The sequence below is a fragment of the Hyperolius riggenbachi genome, chromosome 1 (genome assembly GCF_040937935.1).
Source record: "Hyperolius riggenbachi isolate aHypRig1 chromosome 1, aHypRig1.pri, whole genome shotgun sequence".
NCBI classification, from domain to species: Eukaryota; Metazoa; Chordata; class Amphibia; order Anura; family Hyperoliidae; genus Hyperolius; species Hyperolius riggenbachi.
The window spans coordinates 551,321,885-551,342,442 of record NC_090646.1 but is presented as its reverse complement, the minus strand read 5'-3'; the positions used below and the strand labels follow the sequence as shown (position 1 = coordinate 551,342,442).

The window sequence follows — 20,558 nt, the reverse complement described above, 5'->3', positions numbered from 1 at the left end:
ACCAATTCAAATCCACACATTTTATTTGCCCATTTGTCCTGGTTATTGCAACATTCAAATTATATCCCTAGTATAATGTATAGTGACACAATTGCATGCAAACCGCCCCAAATTACAGGGACGTGACTAGCATATTGCTGCGGCTGTAGCAGCTGCCACTGCGGCATAAATGGTTAATGATCCGATGCACCGTGATGGCCATTGTCACCGCACATTGCCAAACCTCGTTCATGTAATCGCACGCCTGTACCCACATTGCAAGATCGCAAAAAGGATTGCTTGTTGCTAAAAAAAACCTGAAAAATTATGTAGTGGGTATGGACCTTAAGTGCAACCCTTTTCTAGTCCCCCTCCTTTAATGTGCACAGCATTACCTGGCTGTTACTGAAGAGCAACGGCCTTTATCCAGGTCTGTTTCTGTCTCCTCTTTTTCTCTTTGTTTATGGACTACTGAGAGGTTCATTTCTCACTCCCACCTCTTTATGGCTCCAGTTAAAACTGTTCTCATTCCTGTGGCAGCCTCACCAACTCCATCACATGAGAGGGAATCGTTTTTTTGCCTACTCTCTAACCTCTAATGCCTGCTAATTGGCAATGACGAGAGCTCCACTAGTCCTGCCCTGAGCTCCTGCGGGTCCAATCACTTTAAAAGACATCATCCCCGCACTTTGATTGGCCCAATAGGCTGCCTGTCAAGTTTCCTGTCAATTGACAGGCAGACTAATGGGCCAATCAAAGTGCGGGGATAATGTCTTTTACAGTGACTGAACCCTGCAGGGACTCAGGGCAGGACGAGTGGAACACTCGTCATTGCCAATTAGCAGGCATAAGTTCGTAGCAGTCTTTATGCTACTCTGATAAGGCACACCAACTCTGATAAGGCACATTAACTCTAATAAGGCACATTAACTCTGATAAGGCACCCTAAGAATGCAGTAAGGGGATCTATAGTATATGTTTTTACCATATATGTGGAAAATATAAACGAGAAACATAAAACAATATTTGTGTTCTTGTTTCCAGCTGACTTTGGCCTTTCGAAAATTGTGGATGATCAAGTGACAATGAAGACTGTTTGTGGGACTCCTGGATATTGTGGTAGGAATAATACAATCCTTAGTCTTTCAGTATGTTTTGGAAAAGAAAAAAATTATTATCTGTTTCTTCATGTTAGTCTTGTAATTAAACACCATGACATAAAATGTGAACTCACACAAATGAATTGTTCTCTCACGCATTTGACTCAGCATCCTAAAGGATTTTCATATTGCAACCTGAACCCCTTTCTCTTTTTCCTATTAGGTAGGCCCCCAGGTTAGGTGGCGTATGTGCCTTCCCCCCTTCCTATCAGTATTCAGTAGCTACCAGTTTAGATTGCAGATATGACCCCAGCATAGGTAGATGTGCCTGCAACCCCCCCCCCCCCCTTCCTAATTATTGGAAGCCAAACGTGCCCCCAGTTTTAGGTCTGCCACAGTTTAGGTAGTAGACAAGCCCCCACTCAAGTATTGGAAGCCAAATATGCCCCCAGTCTTAGATAGGCCCCCAGTTTAGGTAGCAAATGAGCCTGCCCAGTATAGGTAGCCAGGTGAGCCCCCAGTATTAAGCTAGCTAGCATATTTGTATAGATTCTTTTCATGTGGTGATTTTGTAAAGAACAAAGCAAATGCTGTGGAAGCCCCATTTGAAGTTGGACTAGTCCAAAACCTATTAGATCTGTCAGATTGTAAGGCCTACTGTAAGTGACAGCAACATGGGAGAAAAGTAATGTATAGCACATTTTACTCTGGGATAAAGGCTTATGTGTATGCATATACCAGTATGTTAGATTTAACAATGTTTCACGGTAGTGCTCCTTTAAGTTTTCGGTTCTTTTACAAAGTCCCTAAGCATACTTTTCAATATGTGCAAACTTACATAATGTGAATTTTGTGTATACAGTATTGACAGATTGATTCTGCTTTGAGTACCTTATAACAGAGGGGTTAACGGTCGCCTGTAAGCTTATGTAGTTCTGTTATTCCTTTCAACAAAGTATTCTGAAGCAGTAATGAGATTCAATATCAGACATTGCTTTAGGGGACTGTATAATTGAGATTCATAACTCTCAGAAACTAACAATTATTTAATCACTCGGTGATATGAAATTATTCTTGATTTACCATGATTATTACTGTGCTGCATTATTAAATAAAAAAACAGTTTTGGAGACAGTTTATCTTGAATTATGTTGGTGTGTTTGAAAGACGCTTCATCTTGCTATGGGTGCATCTTCCAAATACGGACACTAATACCAGCCCTGATGCCTGATGGGAGATTGGGAGTTTACTGAGTGTAAACAGGCCATGCTCCATGCAGTATGTTTCTGGGATAAAGATCAGCTGTTTACATGATACAAATATATGAATATATATATATATACAGTGGGATGCGAAAGGAAAGTTTGGGCAACCTTGTTAATCGTCATAATTTTCCTGTATAAATCGTTGGTTGTTACGATAAAAAAAATGTCAGTTAAATATATATCATATATGAGACACAGACAGTAATATTTGAGAAGTGAAATTAAGTTTATTGGAATTACAGTAAGTGTGCAATAATTAGCCAGGTGTATAAATTTGGGCATCACAAAAAAGAAATGAATACAAAATGTTTGCAGAAATGACAGCCTCTAAACACTTCCTGTAAGTTCCAATGAGAGTCTGGATGTTGGTTGAAGGTATTTTGGACCATTCCTCTACAAAACATCTCTAGTTCATTCAGGTTTGATGGCTTCCCAGCATGGACAGCTCGCTTTAACTCACACCACAGATTTTCAATTATATTCAGGTCTGGGGACTGAGATGACCATTCCAGAACGTTGTACTTGCTCCTCTGCATGAATGTATTAGTGGATTTTGAGCCGTGTTTAGGGTCGTTGTCTTGTTGAAAGATCCAGCCCCAGCGCAGCTTCAACTTTGTCACTGATTCCTGGACATTGGTCTGCAGAATCTGATGATACTGAGTGGAATCCATGCGCCCCTCAATTTTGACAAGATTCCCAGTCCCTGCACTGGCCACACAGCCCCACAGCATGATGGAGCCACCACCATATTTTACTGTAGGAAGCAGGTGTTTTTTTTGGAATGCTGTGTTCTTTTTCCTCCATGCATAACGCCCCTTGTTATGTCCAAATAACTCAATTTTAGTTTAATCAGTCCACAGCACCTTATTCCAAAATAAAGCTGGCTTGTCCAAATGTGCTTTAGCATACCTCAAGCGGCTCTGTTTGTGTTGTGGGCGGAGAAAAGGCTTCATCTGCATCACTCTCGCATACAGCATCTCTTTGTGTATAGTGTACCGAATGGTTGAACGATGCACAGTGACTCCACCTGCAGCAAGATGATGTTGTAGGTCTTTGGTGCTGGTCTGTGGGTTTACTCTGACTGTTCTCACCATTCGTCGCTTGTGTTTATCCAAGATTTTCCTTGGTCTGCCACTACGAGCCTTAACTTGAACTGAGCCGGTGGTCTTCCATTTCCTCAATATGCTCCTAACTGTCGAAACAGACAGCTGAAATCTCTGAGACAGCTTTCTGTATCCTTCCACTAAACCATGATGGTGAAAATATTTGTCTTCAGGTCATTTGAGAGTTGTTTTGAGACCCCCATGTCGCTACTTTTCAGAAAAAATTAAAAGAGGAGAGAAACTTACAATTGACACCCTTAAAGAGAACCTGAGGTGGGTTCTAACAATGCTATCAGCACACAGAGGCTGGGTCTGCATATACTGCCCAGCCTCTGTTGCTATACCGATCCCCCCTAAGCCCCCCTGCGCTCTGCTATGCCCTCATAAATTACCCAGCCGTGCTGTCGACACACAGCATGTTGCAGCCGGCTGTTTACTTCTGTAAATGTCAGTCTCGCCGCTCCCCCGCCTCCTCCATAGCTCCGGTCCCCGCCCGCGTCCCTTCCCTCCAATCAGCAGGGAGGGAAGGGACGTGGGCAGGGTCCAGAGCTATGGAGGAGGCAGGGGAGCGGCGAGACTGACACTTATAGAGGTAAACAACCGGCTGCAACACGCTGTGTGTCGACAGCATGGCTGGGTGATTTATGGGGGCATAGCAGAGCGCAGGGGGGCTTAGGGGGGGATCGATATAGCAACAGAGGCTGGACAGTATATGCAGACCCAGCCTCTGTGTGCTGATAGCATTGTTAGAACCTACCTCGGGTTCTCTTTAAATACTCTTTCTCATAATTGGATTCACCTGTGTATGTAGGTCAGGGGTCACTGAGCTTACCAAGCCAATTTGAGTTCCAATCATTAGTTCTAAAGGTTTTGGAACCTTGGGATTTCTTCCCCGCGTGTTTACATTTTGCCGGCGAGCCACGATCGGCGGCTCTCCGACTGATCACGGAGACACCCTCCATGAACTGACATGGAAAGGCCGTTTCTATGAAAAACCACGTAAGACCTGCCGACGCCTATCGGCGTTAGGCGGTCGTTAAGTGGTTTTAAAGTCTGAAAACCACTGTGCCTGAGTTGCCGTGTCCTCGCTCCCGCTGATGTAACCAGGAGCGTACCGCACAGGCACAGACCTAACTTAAAGTCTGAAATTCCAGAAGTGAACCGGAGGCGGGGCCAGAGCATCGGTGAGTGGCTGCACGGGCACAGGATGTCTGCGGGAGACCACTAGAAGTACGGTACCGGGTAAGTTCAACTCATTTTCCCCCGACCCCCTACAGTATTCCTTTAAGGTCTTCTGCAGTCAGCCAGAAATGGTTGGACTGTGGCAGATCACACAGATGGCTGTTTCATGGAACTGTCAGGACACAATATTGTGCAAGGACATAAAAGATTTGAATATTTAGTTATCTTATATTAACTCACAGATGCCAATAATAATAGCACTCTCACCTTGTAGTGCTGGGCCCCCGGTTCAAATTCCAACCAGGGCTCTATCTGCATAGAGTTTGTATGTTCTCCCCATGTCTGTGTGTGTTTCCTCAGGGCACTTAGGTTTCCTCTTACATCCCAAAAACATACAGATAAGTTAATTGGCTTTCCCTGAAATTGGCCCTAGACTACAGTAGTGTACATATGACTATGGTAGAGGTTAGATTGTGAGCTCCTTTGAAGGACAGTGAGTGACATGACTTTATACTCTGTACAGCAGTGTGAAAAATGTCACTGCTAAATAAATAGTAAATAAAATAACTTGGTACTTTATGACATGATTCTTTTAAAAAAAGAATCCTTCTCTGTATTTTTGACAAACGGCTGCACCCATTTTCCAATGAAAAAAAAATCCTTCAGAGAGAAAAATGCACTGGTTGTTATGTGATGCTTGTGTTATTGTGTTCTGATGTCTCACAAACAAGCCTGATTTCCATGTATAAGCAGAAGCATGGCTCGTTGCTGTGCATCTGCTTCCTGCTCCCTATTATTTATCCTGTCAAGCCAAATATCCATATAATTCTGTTAGGTCCACGCTAATTCAATATTTCATCTTCTTTGTTACATAAAACAGAGCATACGGTATTGTGCAGAGAAGAGCATTTTGTAATGAGGAAAAAAAAAAATGTTCATCATTATAATGCTTACGGTGTATTTAGTGGGTTCAATTAGAATGTGATTCCAGGCTGAGGAAGCATGAATGCAGCTTCACTGTATAGCAGATATTACCCAGTAGTAAAATATGAAGCCTGAATACAGACGTCAGCATGGTGGGCCCAGGCGAGATTATGATAAGTGGGGGCAGCAGCCTTGCTTTCTCCAGGGCAGCCATGGCCACAGATATCTTACTTGGGACTGGCAATAAGGAATCCCAATACACACAGCTCACATTGGTATTTACAGCCGGTCTAATTTCACTAAGCAGCCAGCAGTGTGCAAGCTGGACAACTGATAACCTACTTATAAACAAAGCATTGGCAAGTAGATTACACAACATGAGGAGAAAAGCTATCAGCGGGTAAACATTGAGTTGAAATGTGAAATGAAGGGGATGCAGTGTTAGTGTAGTGGGTAGGATATTATAGAAGTAGCAGGTGACAGTTTATAGAAATTATTGCCCATCTTATGACACTATTGTGAGGTAGAAAAAGAATTTCCAAAGTGGTCACATGTCCCTCACAGACAAACCAAGTCTTCTTGGAAGACCATCGTTGATGGACGATTTAACCACGTAGGGCTGGTTCTAGACTTTTTGCTGCCTGAAGCAAACTTGTGAGAATGCCCTCCCCACCCCCTCCCCATTTTGAAATGATCGTACAGCACCCCACAATTTCTCCTGCTTCATTTAATGTTCTCAGTCAGCAAGGGAGCATATGCAACAACTTGACACATGCCATGCTGCAGCTAAACACAATAACACACTGGCTGGCTGGCTGCAAGTCTGTGACAAACAAACTGCTCACCCTCAGCCAGTCGGCCATCCTCCATTCCTCATCAGTCAGGACAGCAGTGTCACCTCCTCCCTTCTGCTGTACAGGTCAAATAAGACACGGCTGGTCTCCTGCCTCACCCTCCTCACTCACTGTCAGACTCCTAACACAGCACAACAAGCTGCCTTTCCGCAATGATGACCTCTTTCCCTCGCTCGCTCTCCTCTCGCTTATCCTCCTACTCTCACTGCATTTTGTAAGTGTAAACACAGTACAAACATGCTGCCCCTGTAATCTCTGCATGTGATGCAAGTGTTTCACCTTGCTTCATAATAGAACCGGCCCTGCAACCATGGTGAAGAAGGTGGAATGTGTAACCCTGGAAGACAGAAATACAACCCTCAAAATAATCATGAATGAAACTGGCCTCAGTTATGGTAGTGTGTGGAAAATGATTCATGATGAAATTATTCATGACAAACTGCTGTGTGCACGTTGGGTTCCACATTTGCTAACCCCGTTTCTGGAACAAACACGGCGTGACCTTTCAAGACAGATGTTGCCGCAGTTGGAACAGGATGAAGAGGATTTTTTGGGAATGAGCACTATCAGGGCAGTTTCTAGGATAAATTGCAGCCACGGCAAGGGCGTAAAAATTTTTTGTGATGTGGTATTTAGCCATCCCCACTATAGGTAGCCAGGTATAGGTGCCCCCAGTATAGGTAGCCAGGCTCCTCTGTCTGTAGCACCTCTTAGCTTACTCTCTCTACTTCCTGCTAATCAGGAAGTAGAGAAAGTAAGCTAAGCAGTGCTGCAGACAGAGGAGCCTGGATCAAGTGAACATCGCTTGGAGCCGAGAAGGGGGTGAGTTGTTTTTATAGGCTTCCGTTGTGCTTACTCTGCAGTGGAGGAGGGAACAAGAAGCGGGGGCCTGGGGAGAGGGAGGGAGAAGTCTGTCCCCCCCACCCCGAAGGCTGAGTCCAAATGTAGCCGCAGCTCCCCCTCATCACTGGCCCCGTTCCCCCTCCCCTTCCCTCACTGCACTTCGGGAAGACACCTGCCTCGCCCACGGCCGCCCCTAGAAATGGGGCTGAGCACTAGTACCCTTCAAATACAGAAACTTTATCGAGCCTCAATCTTTTTCAACACACACACACACACACACACACACACACACACACACACACACACACACACACACACACATATGCGCACGCACACACACACACACACACATATATGCGCACGCACACACACACACACACATATGCGCACGCACACACACACACACACACATATATGCGCACGCACACACACACACACACACACACACACACACACACACACATATGCGCACGCACACACACACACACACACATATATGCGCACGCACACACACACACACACACATATATGCGCACGCACACACACACACACACATATATGCGCACGCACACACACACACACACATATGCGCACGCACACACACACACACACACACATATATGCGCACGCACACACACACACACACACATGCCCGCGCACACACACACACACACTTATGCGCGCGCGCACACACACACATGCCCGCGCACACACACTCTCACGCACACACACTCTCACGCGCACACACACACACACACACACACACACACACACACACACACACATACAATTTGTGATAAAGTTAGTGTGTTAGTAATCATGTCTCACTCCCAGAGTTCACTCCGGAATGTTTAATCTGTTCCAATCAAAGTTGTCTTCCTCTCACAATTGGTTCAGCCGCTGTCATTAGATGCTGGAGTGCTACAGCTACAAGGAGGATGAGGCCTCCTGTTGTATACAGTGAAAAGAGAAAGCTGGCACTTCCTATAACAATCATCATTGCTTCATAGAAACCATTAATAAAGCAAAATAAAGTCTCAGGACTGCGTAGGGTCCCTTTTTCTAGACAAAGCCGTCTCAAGGCAAGAATCTGTCTGCCCCTTGTACTTGCAAAATAGCATAAAATGCAAAACGGGTGAAATCCCCTCTATGCATTCACTGAGCATGCAGCTACCTGCACACAGCACACAGGGGCGTAGCAATAGGGGTTGCAGAGGTTGCGACCGCATCAGGGCCCTTCCTCAACTGCAGTATTAGCTCTCTATCGGTCCTGTGCTCATAATAATCACTTCTACAGATACTTTGAATAGTGGTAATCATTAACAAACTGTTCCCCATCCCCTTCTTGCACCTCTGACACTGTAGTTGCCATTGGCAGGTTTTGGTGTATCAATTGTTATGTATACAGTGATTGGGGGGGCCCCATTGTAAAACTTGCATCGGGGCCCACAACTCCTTAGCTACGCCACTAACAGCACATCACTCTCAGTGAGTGCATAGAGGTGACTTCACCAGGCTTTCCCTTCTGTTTAATCTGCCCCCTGCAAGCGTGGGTCCTATTACTTCCCCCTTGTGTTCTATGTTCCTCCATCAACAATCTACATTGTAAATGAAACAAATAGTAAATGGTAACAACCATATATATGGCCCAAGGTTGTTACCATTTACAATACGCTTAAATGACAGCGCTGTTTGTGATGGATTGTTAAAGTGCTCATGGGATGTATACAGCAAGGCACATTTGGCAGTTATTTAGGCTAGCATACATTGTTATAGTACAAGGAGAGGATCTGCAGCACAGAACAGAATGACAATACAATCTTGCTGTTCAGATAATACATATGTCACTAAATAAATCTAATACCACCCAAAATCATGGGCCAAAAACAATACCATTTACAGGCTATAATGCATTATGCAGAATAAAAAGTTTGCTGTTATTGCAATTTAATGATTTTTGTTTCTTACAGTTGCATCTTTACCCACAGATAGCAATATTTTCTTTAGTTTAATTTGTGTTATTTTATTTTCTTCTAGCTCCAGAAATTCTCAGGGGATGTGCTTATGGTCCTGAAGTGGACATGTGGTCTGTGGGCATAATCACCTATATATTGTAAGTACTGCAAATAGTCTTTGTAACGTAGGAACGGATTCTTAAAAGTTCCTAGATCTTATCTATTTTTTCATTTTATTTTTTACTGTTGTTTCTCTGTGTTAGACCGTCCATAATCTATGAGATGCTTTCCTACATTTGACTAGGTGCTCAGAGCTCACCTATATTACTCTTTTTGGCACAAATGATTGTCCTGATGAAGTTGGTATTAACCTGCGAAACGCTTCGCCATTATCTAAAGCCATTCTGGAAATAAAATCTTTTTCTGATATTACACATAGGAGTTGATGCACTAAACTGCGGTAACATTTCTGTGCGCAGACGGGGCACAGTAATATTACCATTACATTTACAGAAGTATACGGCGAGTTGCACTATTAGCGTGACCCGTGATATATCGCTTTGGTAACATGCATTACCTTTACCATTACCATTAGCAAGATAGGAATTGATTAGGAGACTGTGGAGCTGTAATGCTGAAGTACTGGTCACAAATAGTTAATCTCTCCCAGCAACACAGAGAAAAGGTGGTCAGCCCTGGGCTCATAGTGAAAAACTGGACAGGGCCTCCTCCCAGCTGCTCCCTTACTACCTCATGTGGGTGAGGATGAGATGGCAGGGGGATTTGGAGAGTTCACTGCCACACAGTTTAATCAAGCTGCAGCTGACATCTACTCAGGAAGTCCACTTTGCAAACCCAACAAGCCAGGTAATAAAAAAATAATAAAGCAACAATTATTTATGTGCAATGCAGAAAACTCAGTGGATTGCTAGTCACACAAGTTTTCTCCTAGGTGATATGATTCACATTATAAATTTAAGCCACCAGCAAGCAAGAAAACACTCAGAATAATTTTCACAGTACTTTTTCACCTCCTTGTTGGTACTTTTTGAATTGCAGAGTGCAAAAGTTATTTAAAACATAAGATGAAAAATTATGTCCTGAGAGAACACTTAGGAAAAATAGTGAATTGGGTTGAGCCCAATGTGTATTAAAGACCACAAGCCTGAACTGTGACTTCAACCCAAGCTAAGGGCTCTACCCAACATTGTTAAACCATATAGGACCTTATTCAATTTGCTTTTTCTCCTAGGATATAATTTACTCCTAGTATCAGCTTGCTTGTAGTTAAGCATTTTATTGACAAGTTGTGAAAATCAAGAAAAAAATTATTTGAATAGAGACACTGGGGCCTGTATGCAATTCCCTTTTTCTCCTGAGTTTTCTCCTTGGTGTTTTCACACCTTGTCATAAAATGCCTTTTAAACCACCAGCGTCCAGCAAGCAAGAAAACGCTCAAAATAATTTTGATAGTAAATTTTCACCAACTTTTAGGTACCTTTTTAACTGTAAAATGGTCCAAAGTTATTTTAAAGACAATATGAAAATTATCTCCTAGGAGATAAAGAAAAAGTTAATTGCATATGGGTCTGGGACTCACTGAGATCTCCTAAACTTCAATCATCTTACTTGAACTTTTCCTTACCAAGATTTAGTAAGAAGCCTACTAGATATAAATAAACCTCCCTAACTAATCGTTTCAGCCAAAATTCACCTACAAATGTCCTACAAAGGGCTGGCTATGGAGCTGGAAGCTGGGCTGTGGAAAAGATGAAGCGGTAAAGGATACACAAGTCCTCACACTGCTCCAGATTCATGCATAAGGGTGATCAGTCCACACCCAGTCCACACCTCCATCCACCAAGGGTGCAAAAATACACAGCTAATAGGAAAGAATAACCGGCTCTTCACCCGGATTTTGGCAAAACTATAGCTTCTTTATTTATAGTAACAGTGCTACACTAGCTCCATAGAATTAACATGTACATCAGCCTGGGTAAAATATGCATTATTAAGTCTTATCATGAGTCAAATAAAGAAAGGAATAGCCCAGCACTCAGTTCTGGACTTGCAGTGCAGTATGTACAGTGTAACATCAGGTCCAGATCAATGCTATGTGCTCTCGAAAACCAGATTGGGGTAACTCCACCATAGCAAGTTGCAAGCAAAATGTCGAGAGTCCAGGCAGTGTCCAGAAAACAGTCTTAGATCTCAATGACAGGCAAGGTGCATAGAACGCTGTATCGGTGATAGAGTAACCAGAGAGTGGATGCAGGGAGACAGAGAGCCACTATGAGCGCCACCCTCTCTCTGGTTCCTCTCCCCGCCACACCATTAATCTGTACCTTGCCTGTTATTGAGATACTGAAATAAAGGATCACTTTCGGAACAGTGCCTGGACTCTCTGTATTTATTATCATTTCTCAGTAAAAGGCTTTGATATAATAGTTGCATGATGTCAGATAGTCCTCACAAGTCTTTATACAGCATGGGCATTTTCACTTTCAGTATAACACCATGGCGGATGAAGAGCCTTCAGCTATCTGGATAGCTTTGTGTTGTAATGTACTCAGCCAGTTAACAGCATTCATAGGCTCTGTTCCCACTAACAAAACTCACATGAAAAATCCATCTGTTAACCTGTGCATTTGCTATGTATTTTTTCATGCATTTGGAGATCCCATATATACTGAAAGAGATGCAAAAGCAGTAGAATTACCCTTCATTCTGCCTCACAGCAAACAAGCAGGGAAGGGTCTTTCTTTTGTCCATTGACTTCAATGCATTTGGTGGTGAAAATGAATTTTCGCACGCAGTGTCCAGACATGTTCGAACATAAACTCATTTATGTGAAAATATCAATAAAGATTACATGCAAAATCATAATTATGATCAATTGTGTAAATTATGTGAAAACAGGGCCGGGCCGAGGCAGAGGCTGGAGAGGCTCCAGCCTCAGGGCGCAGTGTAGGAGGGGGCGCACAACTCATTCAGCTGTCATTCCCAATTGTGTTTGAAGCAGAAAGAAATAAGAAAAGGGGATACATAGCAGTGACTGCAAGCCAGATAACTAGAGATTAAGGTGTTGGGGAGGTTGGGGGCTCTGGGGCACCTATTTATCTAATAGCAATCAGTGTGTGACAGCTGGAGTGGGAGGGATGGAGGGGCGCACTTTGGTGTCTCAGCCTTGGGTGCTGAAGGACCTTGTCCCGGCTCTGTGTGAAAATTAGCAAAAGAAGATTCATTACGATCAACACTAATCAGGACCTTACCTACTTCTACTAATAGATCACATATTACAGCACTCTAATGCTATGGCACGTACAGCTTCATATCCAATTTAAAGGGAATATGGAGGCTGCCATCTTTAATTCTCTAATAAACCATTCCAGTTTCCTGAATTCTGTGCTGATGCTCTGCCTCCAATACTGAGAATACACCATACAATTTTCTGTTAGATTTTCTGTTAGATTATTTCCAGTAGAGACTGGCCATTATCTCTGGTGCATTGTCTTCTGGTCATCTCCTGCTGAGTAGAACAATGCCTAATTGCTAGGCAGATAGATGGTTAGATAGAAAATTTCCAACATGTTGGAAATTATCTATCTGGCAGGTAAATCTAACAGAAAATATAACAGAAAATTGTATGCTGTATTCCAAGCATAATACTATAAGTCACTGGCACAGAATGAGCCTGCAGATCAAATGCTTTGACACTGGTCTGACTCCAATGGCTGCATGCTTGATGCAGGTGTGTAATTCAAGAACAACTAAAGCCAAAAGCTTAGCATGACAGACAGGTAACTGTCATTGTTTGTAAGTGAAAGAAGATGGCAGCTTGCATATTCCTCCCACTTCAGATTTGCTTTAAGCAATCAGATATAAATATTGTCAAATTAAAGACCTGACAAGCTTGTATACTGTATATTACCTTCATGCACTTTTATAGTAAATATTCCACCTTATACTAGGCAAATTCAGGAATTTACAGTTAAAGAGGAAGTTTAACCCACAATTGAACGTCAATCAATAGCCAATACCCCCTTTCACATTAGAAATATTTACCTGTACTCAAAAAGATCATCAGGGACATCTATATGGCTGATATTGTGGTGAAACCCCTCCCACAGTATGATGTTAGGACCATGGCCCTGACAGTGTGCTGTCTTTAAACCTTGTTGCATTGTGGGAAATAACGTCTGTTTCTGGTGGGACAGGGGTCTCTGTTGCACAGCAGGCCTGCGCATGGAGCAAAAGGACCTTTATGGGCGTAGGAAACAGATCAGCTGACATTGTGGTCAGCTGACTTCTACCTGTCAATCTACCTTGCAGGTTGGTTCATCCCCTTGGGCGGGGCTGCTTGAATCTGCCTTCAGTATTTAAACCTGAAGTTGTTACTCTGTCCTTGTCTGCTGTCGTGAATACTAGTGTGTTAGCGCTCAGACCTTAGATAAGTTCCGGTGTGTTTTGATCTGGGAGGAAACCAGGGATTTCACACAAGACTAGGACTTTAGTTATTTTGTATATTGTAGTGAGGTTCCTGTTGATGATAGATGTATATGCAATAATTGCGATATACATCTATCTATAATTAGCTCATTTGATTGTATTGATTATTACTGATTTCCTGTGTATGACTCTGGCTAAACTCTGACTCTGATCTCGTTTTCTGATTCTGTACTTCTGCCTATCTGCCTTAAAGTTGCTGAACCTCTGCCTGATTACCGATTACTCTTCTGCCTCACGATTCTGTTCTGAAACGAACCTCTCTGTTGCTGAACCTTGCCTGTCTGACCATTCTACTCACCAGTGGTGCTCCCCACTGGTGAGGTGTGCTATTTACCCACCAGCACCTCTGGTGCGGTATCGCTACTTTTCCTTAAAGTGACAGATAGTACCTTGCCACCTCCACTGGAAAGGTCTAGCTAAACTATTTGGTCACGAGCTCTGTTAATTGGATTGTCACTTAAACTGATAGTACCTTGCCAGCTCCTCTGGTAAGGTTTTGCCAAACTATGCAGTTGCTGTGACTGTTAGTACGTTCCCAGAACCCCTGTAGGTCTGGCCGTATTTAGCAGTGACTTTCAGCTAGTGCCAGCCAGCACCTCTGAAGGGGCCTAGCTTTATTGGTTTCTGAGGCTCATCAGCTCCACTGATGAGCACTCGTTAATTACTCTTGATTCCCATCAGCTCCACTGGTGAGGAGTTCACTAGCCTGCAGTACTGTCTAAATCACCTGCCCCTTATTTGATCGCTATTTGCAGTATTGTTTGTATCACCTGCTCCTCAGGTGCCCTCTTAGCTGCAGTACTGTCCTAAATCACCTGCTCCTCAGGTGATCACTAGACTGCAGTACAGTCTGAATCGCATACTCCCCAGGTGCCCTCTTGGCTGCAGTACTGTCTTAAATCACCCGCTCCTCAGGTGATCACTAGGCTGCAGTACAGTCTGAATCACATACTCCTCAGGTGCCCTCTTGGCTGCAGTACTGTCTTAAATCACCTGCTCCTCAGGTGATCACTAGGCTGCAGTACAGTCTGAATCACATACTCCTCAGGTGCCCTCTTGGCTGCAGTACTGTCTTAAATCACCTGCTCCTCAGGTGATCACTAGGCTGCAGTACAGTCTGAATCACATACTCCTCAGGTGCCCTCTTGGCTGCAGTACTGTCTTAAATCACCTGCTCCTCAGGTGATCACTAGGCTGCAGTCCCGTCTGAATCACCCGCTCATCGGGAGATTCTATCTCCACAGTATCTGTATCTCCAGCTTGCTGGGGGCTTGTACGCTATTATACTGTCAGTGTACTGATTGTGCCTCACCAGCCTCTCAGGTGAGGTCTCGCAGAACTATTAAGTTACAGTCGCACCAAGCATTACACTCATAGCATCCTTGTGGCTATACTAGTATTATTGGTGATTCTGCAGATCACCACATAATCAAGTATAGCGTCTGCATTATTGGTGATTCTGCAGATCACCATATAATCAGACGTCTGAGTTACACCAAGCAACTCAGTAAACACATCACATGGCAGGACAAAAGATGTCGCCATCTATGATGTCAGAATGTATATAAGGGGAAAGATTTTACTATGGGCAAACACTGACTAAATAAATTATAAATGAATATTGTAAAAAAATAAACACTTTTTGAATTATGTTATTTTCACTACAGTTCCTCTTTAAAATCTAGTATCAGTATGGCAGTTATTCTGTTATGGTGTGCATTAAACTGAACATCATTGTATTACCACGGAATTCAGTATTCTGCAGGAGATTCGGATAGACATTATTTCTCTTTGACTAACCTTTTCTGCAACAATATGGCCTGTAATTACACAGCATGATACTGTGATCGCTCATGACACAACATCCCCCGAGACATCCTTTCTGTTTTCTCGTCTTTATGTGTCGAATACATCACCCTTATGCTTTCTAACATTCACACACATTGCTGAGCTGGTCGTAGGGGATGTAATATTTATGAGTGTGAAATAAGTATACTTAAGCAGGCCATACACTGGCTCGATTACCGGCCGTTTCGACAGCAGATTCGATCCTGGGATCGAATCTGCTGCCAATCGTTCGCGGTAAACGCAGCCGCCGATCCGATTTCCTCCCGAAATCGGATCGGTCCGTCGATCGCGCCGTGTGGGAAATTACCCTCGATCGCCCGCGGGTAAAGTGCGCGTCGCTAGCGGCGGCCGATCCGATCAAGTATACATTACCTGAGGCTGGCTCCCGGGCGTCTTCTGCACGGCTCTGTTCCAGCTCCATCCATCCCGGCGCTTCCTGTGTCACTGAATTGACCAGGAAGTTCAAATAGAGGGCGCTCTATTTGAACTTCCTGGTCACGGAGTAACACAGGAAGCGCCGGGATGGAGCCGGGACAGAGCCGTGCAATGCGGAGAAGATGCCCGGGAGCCAGCCTCAGGTAATGTATACGGGGGGGGGGGACAGGCGGCAGGAGCAGCTCAGCAGATGGTGAATCGGTTTCAGGCTGAAATCGATTCACAATCTGTTTGCAGTAAAGGCAGCCATACGATCCCTCTCTGATCAGATTCGATCAGATAGGGATCTGTCAGCTGGTCGATCTAATGGCACATCGACCAGTGTATGGCCACCTTTATACTCTGTCTAAACTACACCCTGATCAACAGTGAAATTCACAGGCAATATTGATTTAGCCTCTCTGAAGAAACATGGGGATCCTGCTCTGGCTGCCTGCTGTGCTCTCTGCTGATCTGATAACATCCCTGTACCTCTGTCTGGAAACTCCTGTTGCTCTCACATCAAGTCTGAAAGTACAGTGAGGAAGGGTTGCAGAGTGGAGTAAACAGACCTAATGTGCAAATTAGATATGGCCCGAACCTCCGATTTTCAGTTCGTGAACTTCCGCAAAAGGTCAGTTTGCGCGAACTTCCGCGAACCGCAATACACTTGAATGGGGAGGCGAACTTTAAAAACTAGAAACATTTATGCTGGCCACAACAGTGATGGAAAAGATGTTTCAAGGGGTCTAACATCTGAGTTTTTGCATGGATGAGTGGGATAGACGCCAAAAGTCCCAGGGAAAAATCTGGATTTGACGCAAAGCAGTGCAGAAATCACATTGAATGCTAAATTGGAGGCCTAAAGTGCTTTAAAACATCTTGCATGTGTATACATCAATCAGGGAGTGTAATTAGAGTACTGCTTCACACTGACAGACCAAACTCACTGTGTAACGCACCGCAAACAGCTGTTTGTGTAGTGACGGCCGTTCTGGACTGGTGCGCACCATAGCGAGGGTGCAGACGATAGCGGTTTTCAAGCCCATATGGTCACCAGGCTGAGGTAGCTCAATGACAGGACAACAGTGATTGTCCAGCTGATCGAATTTGGTCCGTCCACAATGAAGCAACAACCTTATTATCTTTGGTGTGCCACCCCCCGAGACACTCATATAGCCGGCGGCGGTCATTGCTTCATTGCGATACGCAAGCCCCTTCACCGCGGCAAGGTAATGATCACGAAGGGGAATTGACACATGTACATGCCTTTTGTTTTGTTGTTGCAGCCGCAGTGCAGCCAGAAAAATTAGGCAGGCATGTACACGCACCAGAAAAATTATTATAGTGGCCGCTGCTAGCAAAATTCAGGAATCCGCCTGGAGTCCTGGTGGACCGTGTTGGTGGTGGTGGAGAAGGCAGTCAAGCGGCCTACAGGCAGAGATGCTGTGTGCGGGGTATTACAATGTGCACCTGTCACACACAGACAGGTACCGGACAGACACAGTGACTCTGTGTGCACTCACGTAGGTAGGTGGGTGCACTTAAGTGAACAACAGGTAGTAGGTATATGCAGTGATGGGCATTACAATGTGCACCTGTCACACACGGACAGGTACCGGAAAGGCTCAGTGACACTGCGTGCGCTCACGTAGGTAGGTGGGTGCACTTAAGTGAACAACAGGTAGTAGGTATATGCAGTGATGGGCATTACAATGTGCACCTGTCACACACAGGCAGGTACCAGGCAGGTACCGGACAGGCACAGTGGCACTGCGTGCTCTCATGTAGGTAGGTGGGTGCACTGAAGTGAACAGCAGGTAGGTATATGCAGTGATGGGTATTACAATGTGCACCTGTCACAGTAGTAATTATACCACCAAGGGGCCAAAGGCCAGCTGCGAGTGACTGACAGGGCTGTATATAATGCAAGTGGGCCACAAAAAAAAAAAAAAATAGATCACAAGAACAAGATTAGCTCTCAAAAAAGCTGTTGAGGGGTGCTTTTTAGCAATAAGAATCAGCAAGGAGCAAGCCTACAAGAGCCTAACTAAGCTTCCCCTATGTGAGTCTGCCGCAGCTTTCCCTCCCTCCTCTAATTACTGCAGGCACACGAGTGAGTGAAAAGCCTGACGCTGCCTGCCTTTTATAAGGGGGGGGGGGGAGGGGGGGGTCTCCAGGAGGGAGTGTAGCCTAATTGGCTACATTGTGCCTGCTGACTGTGATGTAGAGGGTCAAAGTTGACCCTCATGATGCACTATGGGGGCGAAACGAAGTTCCGGAAAAGTTTGCGGTTCTCCGCGAACGTGAACCACGGAAGTACGCCGGGAACCGTTCACCGGCGAACAGTTCGGGCCATCTCTAGTGCAGATAACAGATATGTGAGTCAGATCATGGATTTGCATGTAAAACTATTAGACAGCAGCGCACAGCAGTGGGGAGAGGGGGTGCGAGGGCACAGACATGGAGCTTGAATGAAACCTGAGGTGAAAATAAACTGATGATAGACAATTGTGGATAAAGAGTGGCGGTAAATGGAACATACTCACTGAGGGTATTTTTTTATTGATGATTTTGTAGACAGAATACAGAGTAATGTAGCCATCTTTGCAGATGATACAACATGATACAAAATTATCAACACTAAGACGGATAGTGACATATTACAACAGGACCTTGACAACATGGCCATATGGGCAGACAGGTGACAGATGAAATGTAATGTTCATAAATGTAAAGACATGCACCCTGGACGTACCAGTGCTAGATCACTAAATAAAATAAGTGGCATCCAGTTGGGAACATCAGACTTGGAGAAGGACTTAGGAACACTGGCTGTTAACAAGTTAGGTCACCATATACAATGCTTATGCTATTGTCAGACTTGACTGAATAGGTCCCCACTGGAGATAAACTGTCACTTGCATACCTGATGTTTTACTCTTTCAGGCAGAAAAAGAAGAAAAGGAGCACATCATAGTTATTTGTATGCTTGACACTGTACATACCCATGTCTACCTAATTATGTCACATGTCTCCTCGGGTACCCTTTAAAAAACAGCAGACATCAACACAGCAGTGTGGTGTACATGCACAAGTGCTGCTTTAGGGGACTCCTACATGAACCATAAATAACATGGGGGTTTGCACATATCTTTTGGTAGCAAAGTCCAAAATGTATATACGTAAAGACCTGCACACCCACTTATGGTTATCGGTCATAGATGTATACATATAACATTCTAATCCATAACCACATGGCCACTAAAATGCAATTAGTATACTGTATTATTATTATAGTAATCAGAAAATAAATCACAGCTACCTACTATGGTAAGTAAGAGTATCCCACATATGAATGGGGCAGTGTGGCGACTAATGGACAGCACTCTCACCTTGCAGCGCTAGTGTCTCACTTTCAGTTCTGTGTTTCTTCCCTCTGGGCAATCTGGATTTCTTACACACTCTGAAAACACACTGACAGGTTGCCTGGCTTCTAAGCAGTGGCAGGTGCCACGCTGGGGCTTACCCAGGCTTCAGCCCCAGCTGGCAACGTATCAGCCCTCCCAAAGTCCCCCCCCCCCCCCCCGCAGGCCGTGGCAACCGCATGTGCGGTTCACAGCCAGGAAAAATGAGGAGGACTGTCTGGACTTTGGAGGAGGGTCTGGCTCGCTGACTGACAGTGTCACCACCAGTCACTCACTGACGTAAACACCGCCCCGGCCTGGGTAATAGATGCTGGCAGCCACGCAGGCACAGAGGCAAGGTTAAGTTCGTCGTAGCGTATACATTTGTTTCACGTGACAACGTCCGTCACGTGACACGCCACACGCATAGTGTGCAGCGTGCTCGCCTCGCCTGATTCGCCTTGTCTGGCCCCCCCGCCCGCCTAGCTTCAGAAGAATCGAGGCTTAACTTAAGCCTCTTAACAACCCGCTTAAGTTGCCACCGACGACCGTTGCAGGCCAGCAATCAGCACTGCCCAGCCAGAGCCAACACCACAGTGGGGACTTTGCTGGTACTGGCAGCCAGACAGACACACCACCAGACTGCGTCACTTACTGGTGAGTGACTGGCTGCCAGCTAGCACTCACACAGACGGCACAGCACAGCGTCCGAGGAGTCCAGGCCTCGGGAGTCGGACTGGACAGAGCCAGCTCAGCAGCAGCAGCAGCAGCAGGAGGAAGACTCAAGGTGGGTGGGCAGCCAGCCAACTGCCAACTTGAATTTTTTTTTTTTGCACCAGCCAGGCCTGAGCTGCCCTGAGCCCAGCCCACCACCACCAACCAGGCCTGAGCTGCCCTGGGGGGCCCCAGCCCACCACTACCAGCCAGGCCTAAGGCCTTCAGCCCACCACCAGCCAGGCCTGAGCTGCCCTGGGGCCCCCAGCACACCACCACCTCCAACCAGGCCTGAGCTGCTCTGGGGCCCGCAGCCCACCACCACCAGCCAGACCTGAGCTGCCCTGGGGCCCCCAGCCCACCACCACCAGCCAGGCCTGAGCTGCCCTGGGGCCCCCAGCCCACCACCACTAGCCAGGCCTGAGCCTGAGGCCTTCCACCCAGCCCACCACCAGCCAAGC

General features: G+C 45.2%; 1 protein-coding gene across 3 annotated transcripts in view; it reads left to right on the top strand.

The window, feature by feature from the left end:
• CAMK4 (calcium/calmodulin dependent protein kinase IV) overlaps positions 1 to 20,558 on the top strand; it is a 223,558-nt gene that overhangs the window by 192,127 nt on the left and 10,873 nt on the right. For all 3 annotated transcript variants that reach the window (XM_068247354.1, XM_068247356.1, XM_068247358.1), the window contains exons 7-8: positions 1,024 to 1,098; positions 9,288 to 9,363. In XM_068247354.1, the coding sequence (XP_068103455.1) occupies positions 1,024 to 1,098; positions 9,288 to 9,363 (151 nt within the window). The remainder of the gene's footprint in view (positions 1 to 1,023; positions 1,099 to 9,287; positions 9,364 to 20,558) is intronic.